The sequence below is a fragment of the Rhea pennata genome, chromosome Z (genome assembly GCF_028389875.1).
Source record: "Rhea pennata isolate bPtePen1 chromosome Z, bPtePen1.pri, whole genome shotgun sequence".
Taxonomy (NCBI): Eukaryota; Metazoa; Chordata; class Aves; order Rheiformes; family Rheidae; genus Rhea; species Rhea pennata.
The window spans coordinates 46,062,651-46,082,312 of NC_084702.1; the positions used below are offsets into that span (position 1 = coordinate 46,062,651).

The following is a 19,662-nucleotide window of genomic DNA, read 5'->3' on the forward strand; positions in this document are numbered from 1 at the left end:
TTCAGCAAATAGTGCCACCAAATACTGCTAGCAAGTGTATACCTTGATACTATATATATATATATCTATATATATATATATATATATATATACACACACACAATTTATATAAATAGATATAGCTATATACATACACACAGAATTAGTACATCTATGCAATAATAGTACTGTACTAGAATTTGAACATTTAATCTGCATTAGTAGGACTCCCGTAGAAACTATGATAGTTAGAAAAACAAAAAAAATACCCCAAAACTTTTGGTCTTACAAATTCTTAAGTTTTATGGTGCCAGCTAAAAAGCTAACTGCTGGGTGGCAACTGCATTAAAGTGAATTTTAATCACACACTTCACACTAACAAGTGCTTCTGATGTCACTTTTTCATTTTAGAGTAATGGCAGAGATGTGTTATTGTTCTACATTTTAAATAGAGCACAAGAGTGAACAAGCTTACACGAAGGCATGAACCCTACACTGACCATAGGACTTAACACTGACACCATGTGGCACGTACCAATAGGGCCCTGAAGTCTGTGAGTCAACGTCTACTCACGTCAGTTGAAGATGGCCCTCAGAACTTAATTACTTTATGGTTTTAACCAGTAATTTTAACAGCACAAACATACTGCATTTGTGTGTAACAAGTTCATATCAAGTCATATCCTTAGTATCTATAACAGGTTAAGTATGACACTAAATGCTAGGAACATTGTAAACGTTTTTATTTGTACACTTAGTTTACATACAATATGTTAATTCAGTTTAAAAAAATCTTAACACAAAAGACAGTAGTCTGGCTTTGTTTGTAAAGGGTAAAGCATCTCCTCAACTAAAATCAAGTTCCAACAATATTGAAGATTTCACAGAGGCTATGCTACTTACGTTTACTTACAATTTTACATCAGCAAAAAGTTAGTTAACATTCCAAGTTACTGTAGAAAAAGGTGTACACCACACTAATGGCATACGAGATTTAGAACAAGCAAAGAAATACCCTGTTTTAGAAGTAATCTTGCTTCCAAGTAGGTTTTGGTTTTAGTGCACACTTGCTCCTTAGGCTTTACATTTAGAATTCTCTATATATACAAAAAGGTAAAACAAATTGGTACAGTATTTATTGCAACAAATTAAGGATGCCATAATATACACAACTTAAATTATTTCCCAACTTCCATACCCTCTTGCTGTTTTGGTTCTTATTCCTCCTGTAAAGTAATTTCTTTCTCTAGTTTCATGATTAAGTTCTTTCATTGAAAGGCACGTACTTATCTGCAACAGAAGAAACACATGCAATAATTTGAAATGCCCTGTTTCAAGTGAAACTTTAGCATACACTTTTAAAGACCAAAGTTTAAGACAATAAAAGCAGAGGCACAACATTTTATTGTTCAAGTCACCTGTGTAAAATTGTAGTTATAATATTAATGAAGTGAGACAAACTGTCATAAAACAGCATTCATTTATACTACCCTCTCTGAGAGAGCAAGTACTTTCAAAAATAGTTTCCATACTGGATATATTTTTTAAATAGAGGGGTTAGATAGGGGTACGTTATGTGCAGTAGAATAAGTTTAATTTAGACTTCTAATCCTATGTTTTTTGTTTTTTGCTTTTTTTAACTTTTTAAATCCAAGTATGTGAGATGTACAATCTGTAAGAATAATGAAAAGATTAAAGCCCAATGAACTTACAAACCTCATGAGTTCCTGTTCAAGCTTTGGTGACATAACTGGAATGCTATCACAAACACCAAGTTGCACAGAATATATGCCTTACCTCACACTTTGCAGTACAGCAAATGTTAAGCACACCTAGTGATCTAACGAGGACTAAAAATTTTCAGTATGAGACCGCTTTGAAAAACAAAGATGTGATCTTAGCATACTCTATCAGCTAATATAAGGTCATGCTGCATAGTGGGAAACCAAAGACTAGAATTTCAAACTTTGGTATCTAGTAATATGTTACTGAACGACAATCATATTCAAGATGCCTCAAACTTAAAAGAAGCACAGAACAGCTACGTAGATGAGGACAATGAGGAGACACTTAAATTAATCTGCATTATAGCAGAGGACACTGGAGATTTTTTATAGAGCTCTGAAAGAAACAGTAACAAAATTGGAAGTAATAACCAAATCAGCACAACAATGTACTGATACTGCTCTACTGATTTCAGGAAAGAAGTCAGTATCTCTGCCCAGTCTTGTAAAGAATTATATGGACTTTATAGGCTAGCTTTGAGTTAGCTGCAAAAATCTCTAACATGGACAGTGCTGTACAGTTGTCACCTTAATTAAAGATCTTGGTTTAGTCAGGAAAAGTGAAAGCAGAGTAAATACTGCAGTATATGAACAGGTCAGAGAAAGAAGGAAAAGACAATTATTAGTACATACAACATTTATATAATTTGTTATGTGTAACAAACACAAACTGACCAGAACATGTAGATTAGAAGCCTCATTTTCTGTGACTGGTGGTTAGTTTTTGAAATGTCTTCCATTATGAGTAAAGACAGCAAGAAACTTATTAACTAAATAAGCTCATTCTTGACTGCAGTTAAGCAAAACAGTGATACTGGTTGCCTGTGACAGTACAGGACTGAATTCAATAACCAAAGACCCTCTTGCTATTTCTCCAATTAGTTGCTCTAAGCCTGACTGCATATTTATGCTAACTTAAAGCTCTGAATCTTTGCAAACATCAGGACAAAGCTTATGACATCTACTGAGAATATCCAAGTATCATTACCATCAAGTTGTCCTCAGTGTGTCGGTGTTCTTACATGCCTTTTGTACTCCCTTTGGTCATTCTGGCTGGGCAATAATTTGAAGACAGATTATTGAGCTTTAATGTAGATGGCTAAAGGGATGGATTTGCAAAAGATTTAGTTACAACACGGGGAAGAAATCAATGAGGAAAAAAATAAACTATCCAATTATGACTTTAATTTCTTTCTAAAGTATTTTACACTAATTTTCAAACTTCTCTCTCTGTGCTATCACTGTGTAGGGTTTGGATAGCATTTCAGGCAGCAGCTCACCCAGATGTCTGTGGGAAGGACTGACAATGTCCAGCTCTGTTTTTCTTATACACTGTTTCAAAAATTAACTTGTAAAATTGAGAGCTTCTTCCCATACAGGAGAATGTAGCAAGCTCTCAGTATACATAGCAGAGTACATTCACTTTTTCTTGTTGATTAAACATAACTGGAAGTACTTATTTTCTCAAGCTCCTACTACCAAAATAATGGTTTTGATCATTTAAGCACTTTTTGAGCTATCCTGAAACAGTAACATTTTCTTTCTCTATTACTATGGTTATTCTCTTCTGAAGATCTGTTCTGTTTAGTCAGTTTCCCTCAACAAGTTAACAGAAACACTTGTTGAAAGTGTGGTTAGATACTCTGATACAATTTCTGTTCTTGCAGAGCTTGATTCAGAAGTTGACACTATCAGCTTTTCTTCAATATATAAAACCTTGGGCCTTTTCACAGCCCCTCAAAACAGAAATAAAAGTATGCCCATGCCACATCAATTTATATAGGTACTCCAGGGTACAACATGTTCAAATATTGTATGTGCCACTTCCCCCCTTGCCCCACCCCAAACACAAACACTTTTTCCAGGACTATGACTCAGACCAGTGTATCAGGTTTTGTTTCACCAGTCGAAACATATTTTCTCATTTTTTTTTAATTAAATACAACATATTTAGAAGAAGCTCTTTGCTGAAAGAGACACAGTTCCTGATTTACACACAGTATCCATTAACATACAGGCTTGATTTCTCTGACAGTACCTGTATCATCAGACAAATGAAACACTGATAACGTACTTGAACTGCTTATGTTATATGGCATTCTAGAAGACTATTTTTGAAAAAGACTGAATCAATAATTTTCTTTTAAATATTTCTACATTGTTGGGTAGAGCAAAGCAAAATGATGATTCCTTGTAGTACTTTAAATTTAAAGAGAGACTGAGTATCTTGAACATAGGATAGTTTTTTTTGGTTTTTTTTTTTTTTAACAGAACATTATTTTACGCTGTGAAAATTGTCAGATATCACAACTGAGGGCAAATGAAGTTCAAAGTCTGCTGTCTGTCATTGTAAAGAGTTGAATTTAGTACAAGTTAATTTCTTGAACATAAAGCAAATGAATTTCAACTAAAAACCAAAAAACAAAAGTGTAGTGTACTGAGACAGAAAGTAGGGCAAATCGTAAGACTATTAGATAAGCATCATCTTCTAGTTACCCCATTTGACAATGAGTTTCCAATAATTCAGAAGGGGAAATATTCTCTACTCCCTTGAATAAACACATTAGTTAGGATCTTTGGTGTGGTCCTGTTTAGATTTTAGAAGCTGTCAGGTTTATTTTTTTGGTTCTGCATTCTACAACTTTTTGGGGGCAATTAATGATGTGTTATATGTACACACACACACACACAGAGCATCACCCCCAGACATGTTTTCTGTTGCAAAACAGGAAAAATAAAACCAAAACACCTCAGTCTAAACCATGCTTCTGTCCTTAGTGTTTCCACTTTCATTTCCTCCTCATTCATCCCTTTAGGGATAAGGACGAAATACCCAAGTAACAAAAGCACATAAAGCAGATAAGAACAGTACTGCTTTACATGCTTTAGCTACATCATAAGTTGTGATACGACTTTTTTTTTTTTTAAAAAAAAAAAAAAAAAAAAAGCTGTTTAGAGGGTCTTGTGTTTTTTTTCTTCACACCACAAATGATGTGACATGACCTCTCTCTAATGCCAATAGCAGTAATACTAGATATATGCTAGATACTTCTACAGTAAATCACCTTCTTTAAAGTAAATTTCCCCCCTGGAATGCAAGTGTTAAGAAACACACTGGAAAAAAAAAACAAAAAAAAAAAAAAAAAAAACAAAAAACAAAAAAACACATGTATCAAGAAATCTGCTCTTCTGAAAATCTCTAATAATATTTTGGTCATCTTTCCCAATAGGATCTTCCCTGCTTCTAGGAAGGAACTTTAGGAAAAGTTAAAAGAGGAAATTAAAAAAAAAAAAAAAAAAAAAAAAAACCAGATAAAATGACCAGCTGTTTGGGGCTCTTCTAGTAGTTAGTAAAGTGGTTAATAAAGTACTAAAAGTACAAGACTGTTTATCTTAACACACAGTATGCCTCAAGCCATGGATTTTAGATTTATCTGTAAAATGTAAATTAAATTTGGATAACAACTTAAGGTAAAAGATGTGGCAGTAGGACACATGCTACCATGCCAGTATCTGAAAGCTTAATATAACCCCCCCCCCCCCCGCCCCCCAAAATCTCCAATAGGTAAAATAAAAGTTAAAAGCAGCCAAAACAAACTAAAATACCTACATAAATTCATAAGATAGACTGCTATACTACTTATTACAATAGAAGACATACTGCATATACATACCTATTTAATCTAATGGTATAGCATCCTTTAGATAAAATACTGGTCAACAGCAATGTAATTTGCCATATTGCTCCTTGAAGTTTAATATCAAATATAAGCTTGTTTAATCTCCAAATAAGCATATACAAGTATCAAGAGGCCTTTATGACACAAATAAAATACTGTTGTGTTAAATGTTAGTGAGGACAAATTATGCTACCATTTTCATTCATAGGATAAAAGCTGTTCAATACTCCTGTAACTATACATTTAGGAGTAAGTATTATATTATCTGGTCATCAAATACCTCAATGTTTAAGTATATTGTGTTACAAGATATACATTAAAAGAATGACATCCAGAAAAAGACAACAGCAAATTTTCTGGATATACCATGGCAATTACCTATTACATTATCTTTATCACTTATACTGGAACAATATTATTGCCAAAAGGTAACCATAAATGCCACAGGACTCTCCAATATGCGTTAGTGGTGATATTCCAGCTATCTTCTTATAATGTATAGAAAACAGACTAAGGAAAAACTAATTTTGGAGATAAAAATATTCACAGATTTGAGCATGTGAGTATGAAAAAAAATTTTATCTTAAATATAAGAGACTGAACCTTTCACTTTAAGTTCCAGAATTACCATCCAACAGCTGGGTTTTTTTGATAAACAGCACAACAGCCTGGCTTACGACTCCATTGCTTTTCATTCATTTGGAGCACCATGCACTGCATTTGTGAATTGTTACTCTGAAAGTTTAATTCAATTCCACAGTAAGAAATGTTGAGTCAGTTACCAATTGTGACCAGCAAAATTAAGATTAATCATTTGATTATATATATATATTTTATTGAGTATATATTGATTATATACTACCAGTATTTGGTAATACTCCGCATTTTCACAAATCTTCTCTCAGGCTTAGTATCTCTATATGTGCAGCCTGAGGGAATTACTCAATTAGGAATACTTATTTTTATTAAGTCTGAATTGCAATCTCAAACCCCAGAGGAGCTGACAAGGGTTTAAAAGCATCTTGTCTCAATTCAAGGAGTTTTTAAACAGAAAAAAAGTTCAGATTTTACCAAAAAAAAAAAAAAATGCATTTAAGCTTGACACCTTATCTACACACAAGAAACCTAAATCTAACATTAAAAAGTTCAAAATCTTCACATCTGCAAAAAATAGTTTAAGACTTTTTTTAAAAAAAATAGATCCTGATAGTTAAGTGGAAGATGACAGAACAAATTGTTCCTGTATCTAGATAGCTTCAGATGTGACTAAAAAATATAAACCTTTCCGTGTAGCAATACCAAATCTAAAACTCAGTGCAAGATCATAATCAACTGCTGATTACTTTAACAAAGCAAAAGTGGAACGAAGTTGCTAGAAGTGGAACTGGTAGGAGAGAATGCTCAGGAAGAACTGAGGAGCCTCCAAGAAGAAAATAAAAGATGTAAAAACTAGCAGTGGACTTCAAGATAAGCTTCAGTAATGACACTGTATTTTTTAACAAAAACATCCTACCTTCCTCTCCATCTCTCTGGACTCACACGCTGAAGAAAAATGGTGTTCTGCAGTAGATTAGGAGCAGCTGAAGCACTAAGTTTATCTTCTCGCCCACTAAATTCTTGCCAATTTAAAAATCAAGTGATCTTGACAGCCCTTCTCCAACTACATGCATACAGAACATGGTAGCGAGCTTTCCCGGGGAAACTGCTCCTCATCCACACTCCTGCACTTCTATTACTAGAAGTATATTCAGCTTCTATATACAAACCTTCGAGGATGATTGGCATCAAATAGTGTTGTATCATCTTCTTCATCATCTTGTTCTAATGGAGTCAACTCCATGTTTTCTATGTTTGTATCCAAAACTCCGTATCTTCGGGTCTTTCTGTTTCGTCTTCTGAGCCTGAAATGTATTTTAAAACATTTAAGTTCTATAAATTCTCAGTTACTTTCTATTCCAATAACATAAGAAAACTGTTTCTTAGAACACAAATATATTGATACTGACCATATTTTTTTTTTTTAATTAGGGTATGTAAAGAGTGCACTCTTAGCTTAGAGGTCAAGAATTTACAAGAAATGATTGAGGCCAACAAGAATGTCACCTGCAATTTTACACAGTATTACTGCAATGAATACAAAAAGGCTATTTAGGCACTTGCTAGATAAACACAAGTGCCAGGTAAGTAAATACATAAAAGCATGCTTGTCGGAAATCCTAGAGAATGAGGAAAACTGTATTTTTACATTTTCTCTAGATATTTTATGCTTCTCTATCGAAGAAGTAACACAAATCAAATACAGAATTGAACAGAACTGTAGCAGAGATGCAACAAGCCATTGCTGTCATCACGCTTTATTCCTATAAAAGGCTTCACAAGTGATAATAAAATTTCATTAACTGAGTAACTGAGTCAAACTATCCATACAATAACAGTAATGTGCAGAACTGAATCTGCAAAACCTAAAGATCTCTTTTGTAGAGCTTATCTATGAATGTACTCTTACCATATATGCCAACTTATTTAAAAGTTAGATATAAAGTGTGAACAAGTCCTTGCCAAAAAATTACACATGGGCAAAATAAGCTTTTTCAGACAAGGTCATGACGAAGAAAAACCCAACAACATGCAGTAGATATTCAGTGCCCATCAAGGTCACTGCTACTGCAATCAAGAAATGAATAGAGGTCAATTTCCTAACTTCAAAAAAAAATTTCTAACGGCAAAAAAAAAATGTACATGTATTTCTCCTTTATTTATTCTGCCATACTCAACCTCATGTCCTCAGACGTAGGAGGGCTGTTCCACACTTTGGAAAAGAAACAAACCTGCAGCCAATATTATCGTACAAGAAAGATGAAGTGATTTATAAAATTAAGATGCAGCGCTTATCACAGATCACTTTGTTTGCATCTGCTTTTCTTATTGCATTCTGTGGCTTCTCTGGGCGCTGGTCCTTGGTCCCACATAAGCCCCCTTCCCCCCCACACACACATACTGCGTAGATCCATTTAGCTTCACAGAACTACTTCTATATGCAACAAATATGCATTGCTTGAGTCTTTGAGGATCAGGAACTCAGACCATCAACACAGCATGCAAAGGTGTCTGTTCTACAGAAAGCTTAGCGGAGTCACTTATAGCTAGCGTATACTTAGAAAACAGCAGCTACATAAAGCTGTTAGACCGAAAAAAAAAACAAGTTATTTTAAAAACCAATTGCTTGCTAGGCATCTTGGGCTAAATTCACAAACACTGGTAACTGCAAAACTTAATTTTAGAAACTCCAGGAGTAGAATTTACAAAACCCAAGCTAGGTGCCTAAGAAAGGTATTCACAGCAATTCAAAAACTTGAAAACTGGATACTTAGGAGCTAATAATCTAAAGGAGGACTATGTAAAGATCACCACTCCGCTCCACACTGGGGCACAGCTTTAACCACCTTTAAGAGATACCAATGTGAGATTTCAATTCACAGCTTCAGATTCTGTCCTGAATTCTGTCTATTCTCAAAGGATTTTCTTCTCACGTATGATGTGGAGAAGCATCCACTTTTACAAACTAATGCAACCTCAGAAGAACACACAACAGCATTTACTCCAGTAAATAAGATCTTCTGGAATTGAGAAGAATATTTAACTGCTTTAGGATGGCACAGGGTATAAAATCCAAGCTTCTCCTCAAAGTTTTCCAACTTCAGATAGTATTGAAGGAAATCATCATGTTCATTTCCTCCACTCTCAACCCTGATTTCAGACAGCTACAACTGCCGTGCCAAAAGGCTAAGGCTGCCAGGCACGTGCTGCAGCACAACTCAAAGTATCTAACTTTATTGTTAAAAGCAAAGGCTAATTAGACAGACACACAAATTTCACCTTTTAACTCAAGCTCAAATTCTTTCCAATTTATTTTTGTCTGGTCTTTAGCTCTCAAAGTAGAGAAGAAATTGTGTATTACAAAGTATCAAGCAGAAGAAAACTTTGGTCTAAGAAGAAAGTGTGATTAAAAATAAAATTATTTCATATATATTGGGGGGTTGTTTTGCTTTTATTAAAGTTAGGAGCTACACAATCAGTACTAGGAGAAGCACTCTTGGATATTCTAACAGATTAGAAACTATTTTGAACACAAATATAACAGTAAATGAAGGAGAGGCATTTCATTCTATTTGTATAGTCAAAATACTTCTGTCAATCTCACTAGAGAACTTAATACTATTTTTCATAACAGTGAAAAGGAAAGTTCTACTATGAGTTGAAAACAGCCTTAAGTCAGTGATAGCAAGAGTCCATGTTGTAAATAACGCAAAATTATCATCACTAGACTGTCCCAAATTTATAGATTCAGACAAATGTTCTTGAGAAATTGAGAATTACTAGCAATATGACAACTTCTGAATAATAGATTAGTCAAAAGACTAAAGTTAAAAGGATTGCATAGATGTTTATAATAGATGCATGTCTAAATGTGGTGTGGCCCTGGGGAGAGGGCAGGTGGATGAATACAGTTCCCAAAAAGACTCTGGGAAGAAATTTCAAAATCCTTGTTCATCTTGGGCAGTTAGATGTTAGCTTAGGTCCCCAAAATTTCCTGTACAAAAACGTATTCTCAATTACATAACCATAAGATTTCTGAATGCTCATTAATGCATCAAGTACAAACCTCTACTGAAAATGTCTGTACCAAGTAGTGGCAAGAGAATCATTAAAAACAAAAAAACAAAACAAAACAAGGATAAGGTAGATTTAAGTCAAGGAATTTTCATTTTACGACAAAGTCTTTTCCAGTCATTGATTGAGTTTTATGTATCAACACACAGATCTTTATTTCATGAAAATGGGAAATTTTCAGTGTCAAACACTACTTCAGTTAGAAGAGGCAAATTCTGTTCAAGTCAGAAGGCAGTTTAAAAGGATTCTTACCTCAATCTGATACAAAGTAAAAGGGTCACAGCAAAGCTAGTCTGTAATTCAGTCCAGAAAATCTACTTAGCCTAGTAACCGTGGGAGTATTTTTCTAAGAACCTTTCCATGCATCATCTGCACAGAACAGTGTCACAGGGTTTGTGGGATAATGGCTGCTTATAAGCTGGTGTAACTTAAGCAGCCTCCATGGACCATTCGCCTTCCTTCAGTGAAACCCTGAATAAGGGGGATATAAGTGTAGCCTGAAACAATCTGCTCCCTCCTCAGACTGTGACAGAGTGAAGAACACTACATGCATTAGAGAAAAACCTAGCCAGACAAAAAGAAAATGGATTTTCTTCTTATACATGATAGCTTTTTAATGCTAATAATCAGAGAGTACAGCTAGTTCTGCTCATCTAGATCTAGACTATAACTGCTTTCTAAAAAACTTCAGGAGTTCCTCATTATACAACCTGCCATGCAAATTCAAGAAATGAACCAAATGCTAAAAGGCTGGGATAAAGTCATACTTCTTTAGAGTTGTTAATGAAGTCTGCTCCAGAAGGATTATCAACAGTACCTTTTCTTAAAAAGACTACCAGTAAGTATAATAGCACTGATCTAATAGAATTTCTTGATTTGTGCAAACAAAAGATTGACCAGAAATCACAAAACACATGTAGAATTTCAACCACACACATGATATATGACATATTCACTCACAACAGCAAGCTTAGCATGGATATATCTTAATGCTAAAACCCTCCTCACCCTAAAAAGAAGTGTTATCACAGAATGACATCTTCCTGGAATTGTTTTTACCTACACAGAAGGAGAACAAATAAGCTATATGATATTACCCAATTTGTCTCGGTGCAAGGACACTCACGGTGCAAGTCAAAGAGGCTTTAAACAAAGTCTTGCTAAGGAAATTGTAGCTCCCCAATCTCTTCAATACAAACACAATTATTACTTATGTAATCACCAGGTGCCTTTTAAAAAGTGAAACTCTTAACATTTTTGATTAACAGTTACAAAGAGAGACTACTTTCATATAGGAGGATAACTCATGGGAAATGCTTTTATTTCAGCAAATATATCATTTAAGAGTTTGGTAATGGTCTGTGGGAAAGCACTGAGATTTAACTGTCCCAGAGACAACCCACTGTAGTGAAATTTCTATACTGAAGCTTCTTCCCTCCACATGCTAAGAAATATAGTACAGCTAATTCACATTCCTCCTTAATGCATACTTTTAACTAAATTTATTTTTCCTGAACAATGAATTACATCAATTACAAAAAAAAGAAAGTATTCTCAAAGTTATTCCTTGAAAGTTAACCGAGTCTTTCTTCCGTGCAAGACAATTGCAAGCTACAGGTTTTATACTCATTAAAGAAATTCAGTCATTACCCTCCAAAATGTATTATAAATAAAACTTCTCGGAATTTTGTTTTAAGTTATAACCATGACAAGCAATTCATACTGGAACATGTCCTGCTTAGCATGCCAAATTAAGTAACACACTATATAATTCTCTAAAAAGAAAAAAAGCCATTTCATTCCATTTTCTACACTTGTGCTTTCCCATTATCCCCAAAAGCCTGAAGAACTAAAGGCATACACTTGCTCCTATACAAATACAGGATCAGGCAAGTGGTCTATAATACAAAAGGAAAAACAAGCAGTAGCAAATAAAAAAATTTTTAAAAAAACTAAATAGTTCCCTAAAAACAAAAAAAGGGCAAGTTTGGGGATTTTCTTAATTTTTTTTTTTAATTCAATGTCACACAAAAGATGCGAGAGAGGAAGACAAATATTTGAGAAGTTTTCCCCAACATCCTTTACATCTTGACTAAAGAATCTTCACAAGTACACTTTACAAACACTCAAGGCTTAAACCAAAACATTTCTTCAAAGACCTCTCTGGGTGCCAAGAGAGCTTTATGATAGGCCCTGGCTACTGCAGATCTTTCTTTAATGTTTAAGTCAATCATTTCCAACCAGAAAAACTTATTAAGTGCAGCTCTTAGAACCCAGAATGGACTGGTGCTCAGTTGGTAAATATTTCTGTGCACCACTAACAAAATCAGTCGTGCATACACTTAAACACGTGAATGTCTGAAGCAGCAGGGTTTTACCATTTAATCTTGTAAACTGTTAAACTACTTATTTGATTGTCCATAGTCTTAACGGGGCACATAAAATGGACCGGATGCTTTAACAGTATTCTTTTCATAACAAAAAAAAATGGACCAGATGCTTTAACAGTATTCTTTTCATAACAAAAAAAAATAAAAAAAAAATTAAAAAAATAAAGCTTCCAGCATGATGAAGTAGTGTGCTCATTTAGAGAGTTTGTTTGAAAGGACTTCAAGAAGTTGAATTGAAAGTATTTGTGGCAATTACATATTTGTTTCCTCAATTTTGTATGAAAGTCTACTGAAGCTTTAAGGGAAATGTCCTTTTAAACAAAGAAGTGCAATTAGATGTTAATAAAGTTTTAAAGAACAACAACTTCATAAGCAAATTAACACAATTCTAGAACAAGTTACATTTGTTTGAAGAAATATCCTGATAACAAGTAGTGCAGATTAAGTTCACTCTTAGTAGCTCAGGACCTGAGTTACTCTACATTTCAACAGTACTGTTTTCACAGTGCATAAGCTTTGACCTCAGACAGTCTCATCTCTGCTGTATAATGAGATTACTCAGATCATGGCAAAACATACCTATGAATGATTAGGATTCTGCTTACCAGAATTAGTGTGAAGGAATTATGTTGTTTCTGCTCTCAACTGAGTTTTATACAACTCTGGTATGTAAGCATCAGGATTTTTTAATCATACAGGTATACACAAACAAAGCATCAACTTGAATCTAACTTTGCGTTCTCCCCAGAGATGAAGGATATATTTATCACAGAAAAAAATATTGCTACAACCTTGACTACAAATATTTATCTCCCTCACAGAATCAGTAAACCACGTAAGTTCAGTTTCTCTTCTTTCAATTCATAAACATTCATATCATTAAGATGAAGTTGTTTCTCTCTGTGAAAACCAAATGATAAGAATGCATCCATGTTAAAGGTTCTAAATTTCATGAAAGGTATCACAGAATTCTAGAACAATATACTTATAAGGTTTAGCTTTCCTATCTACATAGCATCTAGGAGACAGCACTCCATTTTCAAATGCAGAATAGTAACCTTCCTAGCGCCATATGCAGAATGCCGAATAATTGCTAATTATCTAGAAAATAATGTCAGTAGATGAGATGGGTTTTGCCCAGTCTCTACAGTGAGGTTTTTTTTTCCCTCTCTTTCTCCCCTTCTGCAGAAAACTACTCAGAACTTGAAATTCCATAATTAAGAGTAACAGGGGATGACAGAACTCCCAGAAATACTCTCCTTGCTTTCATTTAGTTAAAAAATTGGGCAGTTTCCTTTGAGATATGCTATCACTAACCCTGCTTCAAGACTGTATTAATGAAAGGCACTCTAATAAGATTTAAGATTACTCAAGGCTAAGCTATAGAAGTTCTGCAAAAATATGGCTATCCTCATTTACTCAGATTGTGTGCTTTAGTAAGTGCTCTATACAGAGCACCAGCTTCCCACTACCTTTCTGGCATCAGCAGGATGAAAGTACTCATCACCTAAACCATTAGTAACTTCAGCTACTACAAAAAGTATGCAGAAGACACCTTAGTGCACTAAAGTCTTATGCCAAGACCGTACACATAATTCCTCATTTGGGCCCTGCCTAGAAAGGTTCACAGCACGAGACCCTCAAGGACAGTAAAACAAGGAGACAAACACCTATCTCGTTACTATAACAGGTAACTGTAAGTATGAAAAATGCACAGTTATGCAATCGGTAATTTCAAAGGGCAATGTAAATGCAACTTTTCTAGTAGCACGGGCTTTTTCAGTGCCCTCTGCATAAGGAATACAATGTTCACTGAAAAAAAAAAAAGGAATTTACTGCAAAACATGGACAACTTCAGCAGCTTAGCGAGAGAAAAGCTCGCAAAACCGAATAAACTAGGAAGGGGGCAGGGGCAGATCCCAGGGGGCCGGGAGATGCCCGTCTGGAGGGGCGGGCAGGCGCCGGGCCCTTGCGAGCCTGCCCCGACCGCCGCCCCGCGGCTCTCCGCGCCCCGGGCCCGCCCTCACCGTACGGTCCGGATCACGAAGTAGACGATGAGGGCGGCGCTGGCCAGCACGAGCACGGACAGGGCACGCTGCGTCATGGGCTGGCCCTGCTCAGGCGGCGCCGACACCTCGGCCAGGCGGCCGCCGCCGCCGCTGCTCCGCGTGGCCTCCGCCGCCGCGCCGACGGCCGTCCCCGTGGGGCGCGGGGAGGCGGCCGCCGCCGCCCCCGCGCACCGCGCAGCCAGCAGCAGCCCCGCCAGGAGCCAGGGCGGAGGCAGCAGCCGCCGCGGCGGCGCCCGCATGGCGCCCGCTCGTCCCGCCCGGCGCGGGTGCAGCCCCCCTCGCCGCCCGGCGCGGCCTACGCGCGGCCGGGCCCTGCCGCCGCCTCGCCACAGGAAGCGGAAGCGGCCGCGCTGCCATGGACGCGCCGGCCGCCGCCGCCCCGCCCCTCGCCGCCGGCCGTTGGCGTCACGTGGTGCGCATGCGCGGCGGGCAGGCGGGCGCGCGGGCGGCCGTTAGCGCTGTGGTAGGCGCGCGCGGCCGGGTCTGTGCTGTAAAACACAGTGACTGGGAGGGGCTTTTTGTCTAAATCCAGTCAAATCCCAAACCCAGCTAGTAATAACCATCATATCTAATAACACAGATACTATAATACCATATTGACATTACACTATGCTGTTAATAATTTCATACAGCGATAATAGTTACACAGAAATAAGATAAACTATGTAGCTCGTCATATCAGCCCCTGCCCACATCTGCACTGCAGAGCTGCTGTATCGCCAAAGCCCTGTCCGATCAGCTGGCTGAGGTATTCAGAGGGGCATAGCTGCAGCAGCACGAAACTCAGACTGCTCGTGCAGCTTTGCTTCTTGAGCAATGCTTTGGCTTTCCAAACTGGGAAGCAACTGCCCTGCCTTAAGTATCTGATCGTTAGGTAGTGGAATCGTATCGTTTTGGCTTCTGATACATGAAGGCTTTATGCAGAGGGAAAGCGATGGAAAGGACATAAGCAGAAGGAGAATTTGGAAAATATTAGGATCTGAGGAACTGTAATTCAGACTACAACTTCTGCTTCTTTTGAGGTTGAATGGGTGGTGGAAATATCAGGAAAAGACTAGCTTGGTTGATCAAGTACAACCAGAGGCCATGGAGAGATGTATGTGTTGAGAAGCTGGTGATCAGAAACATATTTTGTCCCTGAACTAGGTTAAAGCTTTGTACAGAGTGAATCCATCATGACATTTACTATGCTAGTGTCACGTTTGGGCATGTACTAAAGGAGAGGCCATTATGGTGCACAGCAATATAGTCCTTTAATCATTGCAGGCCCTTTTGGGGGTCTTTTGTTTTAACTCCTTTTCTGTGAATAATAAATTATGCCAGGGATTTCAGAGTTTGAATTTGCATGTAAGAGAGGAGGAATTTCATGGTGACAATGAATAGATTTTTGGTGTCAGTATAGAAGTGAATAGGTAGATGTGAAAGTGGTCTAGAAGCGTTATGCAATATTATCTCTACAGTACAGTTAATATAAGTAACCGGCAAACTCTGTATATGGGCAGACTTGTCTTGATATCCCAGAGAACTTAAGCTTTTCAGCTTAGGGATCATGTAAGGTCATATAAGATCATATATAAATTATTTCAACAGTGGTTAGCTAATAAACTATTGACAAGTTTAACTATCAGAAATAGTTAACTGGAAAAATGACTTCCAGGTCTGCTGCATAAACAAAGAGATAGAATCTGGCATTAGGAAGAGTGAAGCTAATTTGAATATCGTGTATGACGACTATTATTTGTACATCATTCTTTTGAAAATTCATGGTCTCTGTCATGGGAATATTATTTCAGGTGCTTTCGGACAGCAAATGTATCTTCAATAGGTAAATGAAAGTTTGCTCCGTTTGGTACTTGCTAGAGGGAAACATGCAACTCCACTTTCTTGGTAGCATTTGTTATGTTTTGGAACTTCGTTAGGGCTTGCCTGCTTCAGGCCATGAGCAACCTTCCACCCACCCCTCAAAATCTATTATGCTTCCTCTTCCCCATACATTCTTTTAAGATGCGTTTTTCCTTGCAAGTATAATAAACTGCATTCTAGCACAGTGGCTTATGATTGAGGAAAGTGTTACATTCAAAAGTCAAGGATGAATACTTTTTAGAACATGTGTTCTTTGCATGCAAAATCTCTGCAGATTTTGTTTTTTAGATGATTGAAATTTATACAGCCTTTAATACTGTACAAATTTAAATTGACTGCAAGCTTAGAAAACAATAAAGATTTGCTTTGAGAGAAACTTAAGAAAATGATGCATTTTTTTATTATTTAATGAAAATTTCTTGAATGTGTTGCAGCTTTGGAGCTTCAAATGGAGGTTGGTTTGACAGCCGTATAGAAGTTTTCTCAGTGTACCTGCATTTTAGAAATTACTGTTCAATTTATTATTTGGAGCCAAAAAAAAGAAAAGAGAATTAAACACAAATCATGACATTCTGCAATCATTTTGGTATATAAAGGTTTTTGAGAGAGGAGTCCCGGAGTTATATTCCCCCATTCCATGTATAAATTGTAGAACTTATCTTGCTTAGAAAAGAATAAAAGAACTTTCACTTTCATATTGTACATCCAAAAGCTGACAGAACTTGAGTGCCAGTAGAAGACCCTGAGACTGCTAAATTGTCCATTAATTTTAATGGAGCTTACTTGACTTTTACCTTTGAGAAAAACAAAATTAGGCAATTTTTTGAATTCCTCAAAATAGCCCTTGTAGGTGAATTGAAAGAGCTGAGAGATTACTTTGCAAGATTATGTGAGTGTCAAGGATGTCTGGGAAGGGGACTTTTCATCAGGAGATGAAATAATAACTCAGAGAAAGGCACTTAGGAGCTCTGTACATTCTGTTTCTTTTTCTGCTAGTTCAACTACAACTGCACTGTATGCTTCCTGATACTGCTAGAGACAGAGGGCCCTACAGAACACATCTATTTCCCTTTCCCTGAGCCCTCGCAGTCTGTAGATGTCACCCTTTATGAAGTCCTTGCAGAATGACTTTCAGGCAATCTTGAGAAATGAAGAAACCAAGATTGACACTCGACAATCCATGTTTCTCCACTCCAACAGGATATCCAGGTGCAAGCTGTCCTCTGACATATTACACTCTTAAACCCTGAATCAGCACCGCCAAATTGTATAGCTCTTTAAACCACATTCTAATCACTACTATTTATACTGAGGACATCACTACCCAATATATCTATCCTTACTCTTGCATAGGTCAAGGAACTTTTCCAGAATGAGAGAGACAAAGCAATCCGTCTTCTTTTAATGATGCTTCCGCCAATTATATGCAAACTAAATGAACTATAAGCATCGTGAAGGACTACAGAAGGATGTATGCTGGAAAGAAACTGTACAGATACTGCAGTTTCTAAAGACATGTATATAACTTAAAAAATCATATGTTTCACATAGACAACTCAGCAGGAGATCAGTGCTTTCATACTATTTAGAATATAACTAAGCACCTCTTTAGGAAGGTGCTTTTTAAAACCTAGATATTCAGGGCTACATAAATTGCTATTTTTAATGTCTTCATCAGTTACTGACCAAACTAGTGAAGCTATTATTTTAAAGAATGTGAAAAAGAATTTTATGTCCTGGATATAAAAATATTGTTTAGAGTTTGAAGGTAAGGAATCTTCCCTCAGTTTGAGAAAATGTTGTATAAAAGGGGATTTGAATGGTACATGGGATTCTAGTGGTGCAAACAGATACAATCCAGAACAGACAAGAAATGACTCTTCCCCTACACTTACAATTACAGAGCCAGAAACTACTCTATCTGCTATCACTGAAGCAAAGAAATTCTGTGAGGTTCTTGTGGTGGTACTCCTGAGGAAAAGGCCTATTTTCACTAAAATAATCAGTTACATTTCTGTTTAAGTTTTTGACAAAGTGCCTTAAAGGGGGACTGAGGAATCTCGTCCATGTTTAGTATTATATTTATTTTTAATTACCTTTCATCCTTAAAGTACCCAAAGGCTGTAGTAGAGTTGGGATCAATTTCTTGTGCTCAAGAACATGCAGTAATTAAAAAGAGTAAGCCTATTCCCCCCATCCCCAAAATCTGTGTCTTACACTGCTTATTGTAAATCATGTGCGTATACTTAGGAATACATTGTATAATTTTAAATGCTTTTCTGAATAGTGGGTTTGGAGGGATATTTGCTAATAAAAAATCACAGCATTTTATGCACTCCGTATTTTGTTTTTTTACTTTAAGCAGAGATGTAAAAAGAGTTAACAATAAATGTTGCTCTTTTATAGTGCTTTTGTAAAATTGGGTTGCCAAATACAGTTTGCTTTTAGTATAATGGCACATTGCTGAAGGTAGACAAGCTAGTTCAATTTGTTACAAAGAAGAAATTGTTTTTATATACAACTATAAAAAATTCAAGGTATTGCCAATATAATAGTTTATAGCAGCAATAAATTGGTTTAAGGATTTTAAAATGAGTTCTTATTATTGGTCTGAACAAATGTTGCTTTGGAAAGTTTTCAGCTATAGCAGTTTCTTCTAGTATTCCAGTCAACATTATTTTCTTTCATAACGCTTGTATAAATCTTTAGATCCAACAGATTCTGGTAGTAACTACTCTGTTTGCCTAAAGATAGTAAGTCAGAAAGGGTCAGGGTTTGTATCATGCATTGTTTTGCCCGACCCTCTATCGTGGTCCCCTGTTTATTTGTTCTTAGCTGAACTGATGGTTCCTGTGTGTGTCGGGTGCATGGACTCCCTGCTCTGCCCAGGGGCATTATAAGGTTCTTAGTGGTGCACCATAGTTCAGGGCAAGTCTTTGGCAGCAACAGTTTTTTTTTTTTTTTTTTTTTTTTTTTTTACTGTCAGCTGCAGCTGAGAATCTTTTGCTTGCTCTATTCCCATTTAATTACAGATGTGTCCTGGTCAGCTGATGAGCAAAAAGGCACAAAGGCCCCCAATAGAAAAAAACAGCATGAGCAGGCTATATGAACTGTTCTAACAAGTGCAGCTCACTTCTTTTCTGGGAGACTCCAGCATACCCAGAGAGTTACCCCCACATACATGCTACTCCTAACAAAAATCAGTTTGTGCGGTGCTCTCATTTGA

General features: G+C 36.7%; 1 protein-coding gene across 3 annotated transcripts; it reads right to left on the reverse strand.

Moving 5' to 3' along the window:
• Nucleotides 1-707: 707 nt before the first annotated feature.
• On the reverse strand, nt 708-14,812 carry FAM174A (family with sequence similarity 174 member A). 3 transcript variants are annotated; one of them, XM_062599799.1, is made up of 4 exons: nt 14,532-14,812; nt 7,210-7,344; nt 2,752-2,812; nt 708-1,269 (listed from the first exon to the last, which is right to left on the reverse strand). In XM_062599799.1, the coding sequence occupies exons 1-3, from the start codon at nt 14,810-14,812 to the stop codon at nt 2,782-2,784; spliced, it is 447 nt and encodes a 148-aa protein (XP_062455783.1). In that variant the 3' UTR covers nt 708-1,269; nt 2,752-2,781. The 3 variants fall into 3 exon arrangements, with proteins under 3 accessions (XP_062455783.1, XP_062455785.1, XP_062455784.1); XM_062599801.1 differs by lacking the exon at nt 2,752-2,812; XM_062599800.1 differs by lacking the exon at nt 708-1,269 and having other exon boundaries at nt 2,775-2,862.
• Between the last annotated feature and the right edge of the window lie 4,850 nt (nt 14,813-19,662).

Excerpts from the sequence above, each read along its gene's own strand:
- FAM174A (XM_062599799.1), bottom strand. The coding sequence starts at position 14,812 with ATGCGGGCGCCGCCGCGGCGGCTGCTGCCTCCGCCCTGGCTCCTGGCG. Across the intron at positions 7,345-14,531 it reads TTCGTGATCCGGACCGTACG|GCTCAGAAGACGAAACAGAA; the intron begins GTGAGGGCGGGC and ends AATACATTTCAG. Across the intron at positions 2,813-7,209 it reads GATGCCAATCATCCTCGAAG|AATGACCAAAGGGAGTACAA; the intron begins GTTTGTATATAG and ends TTGCCCAGCCAG.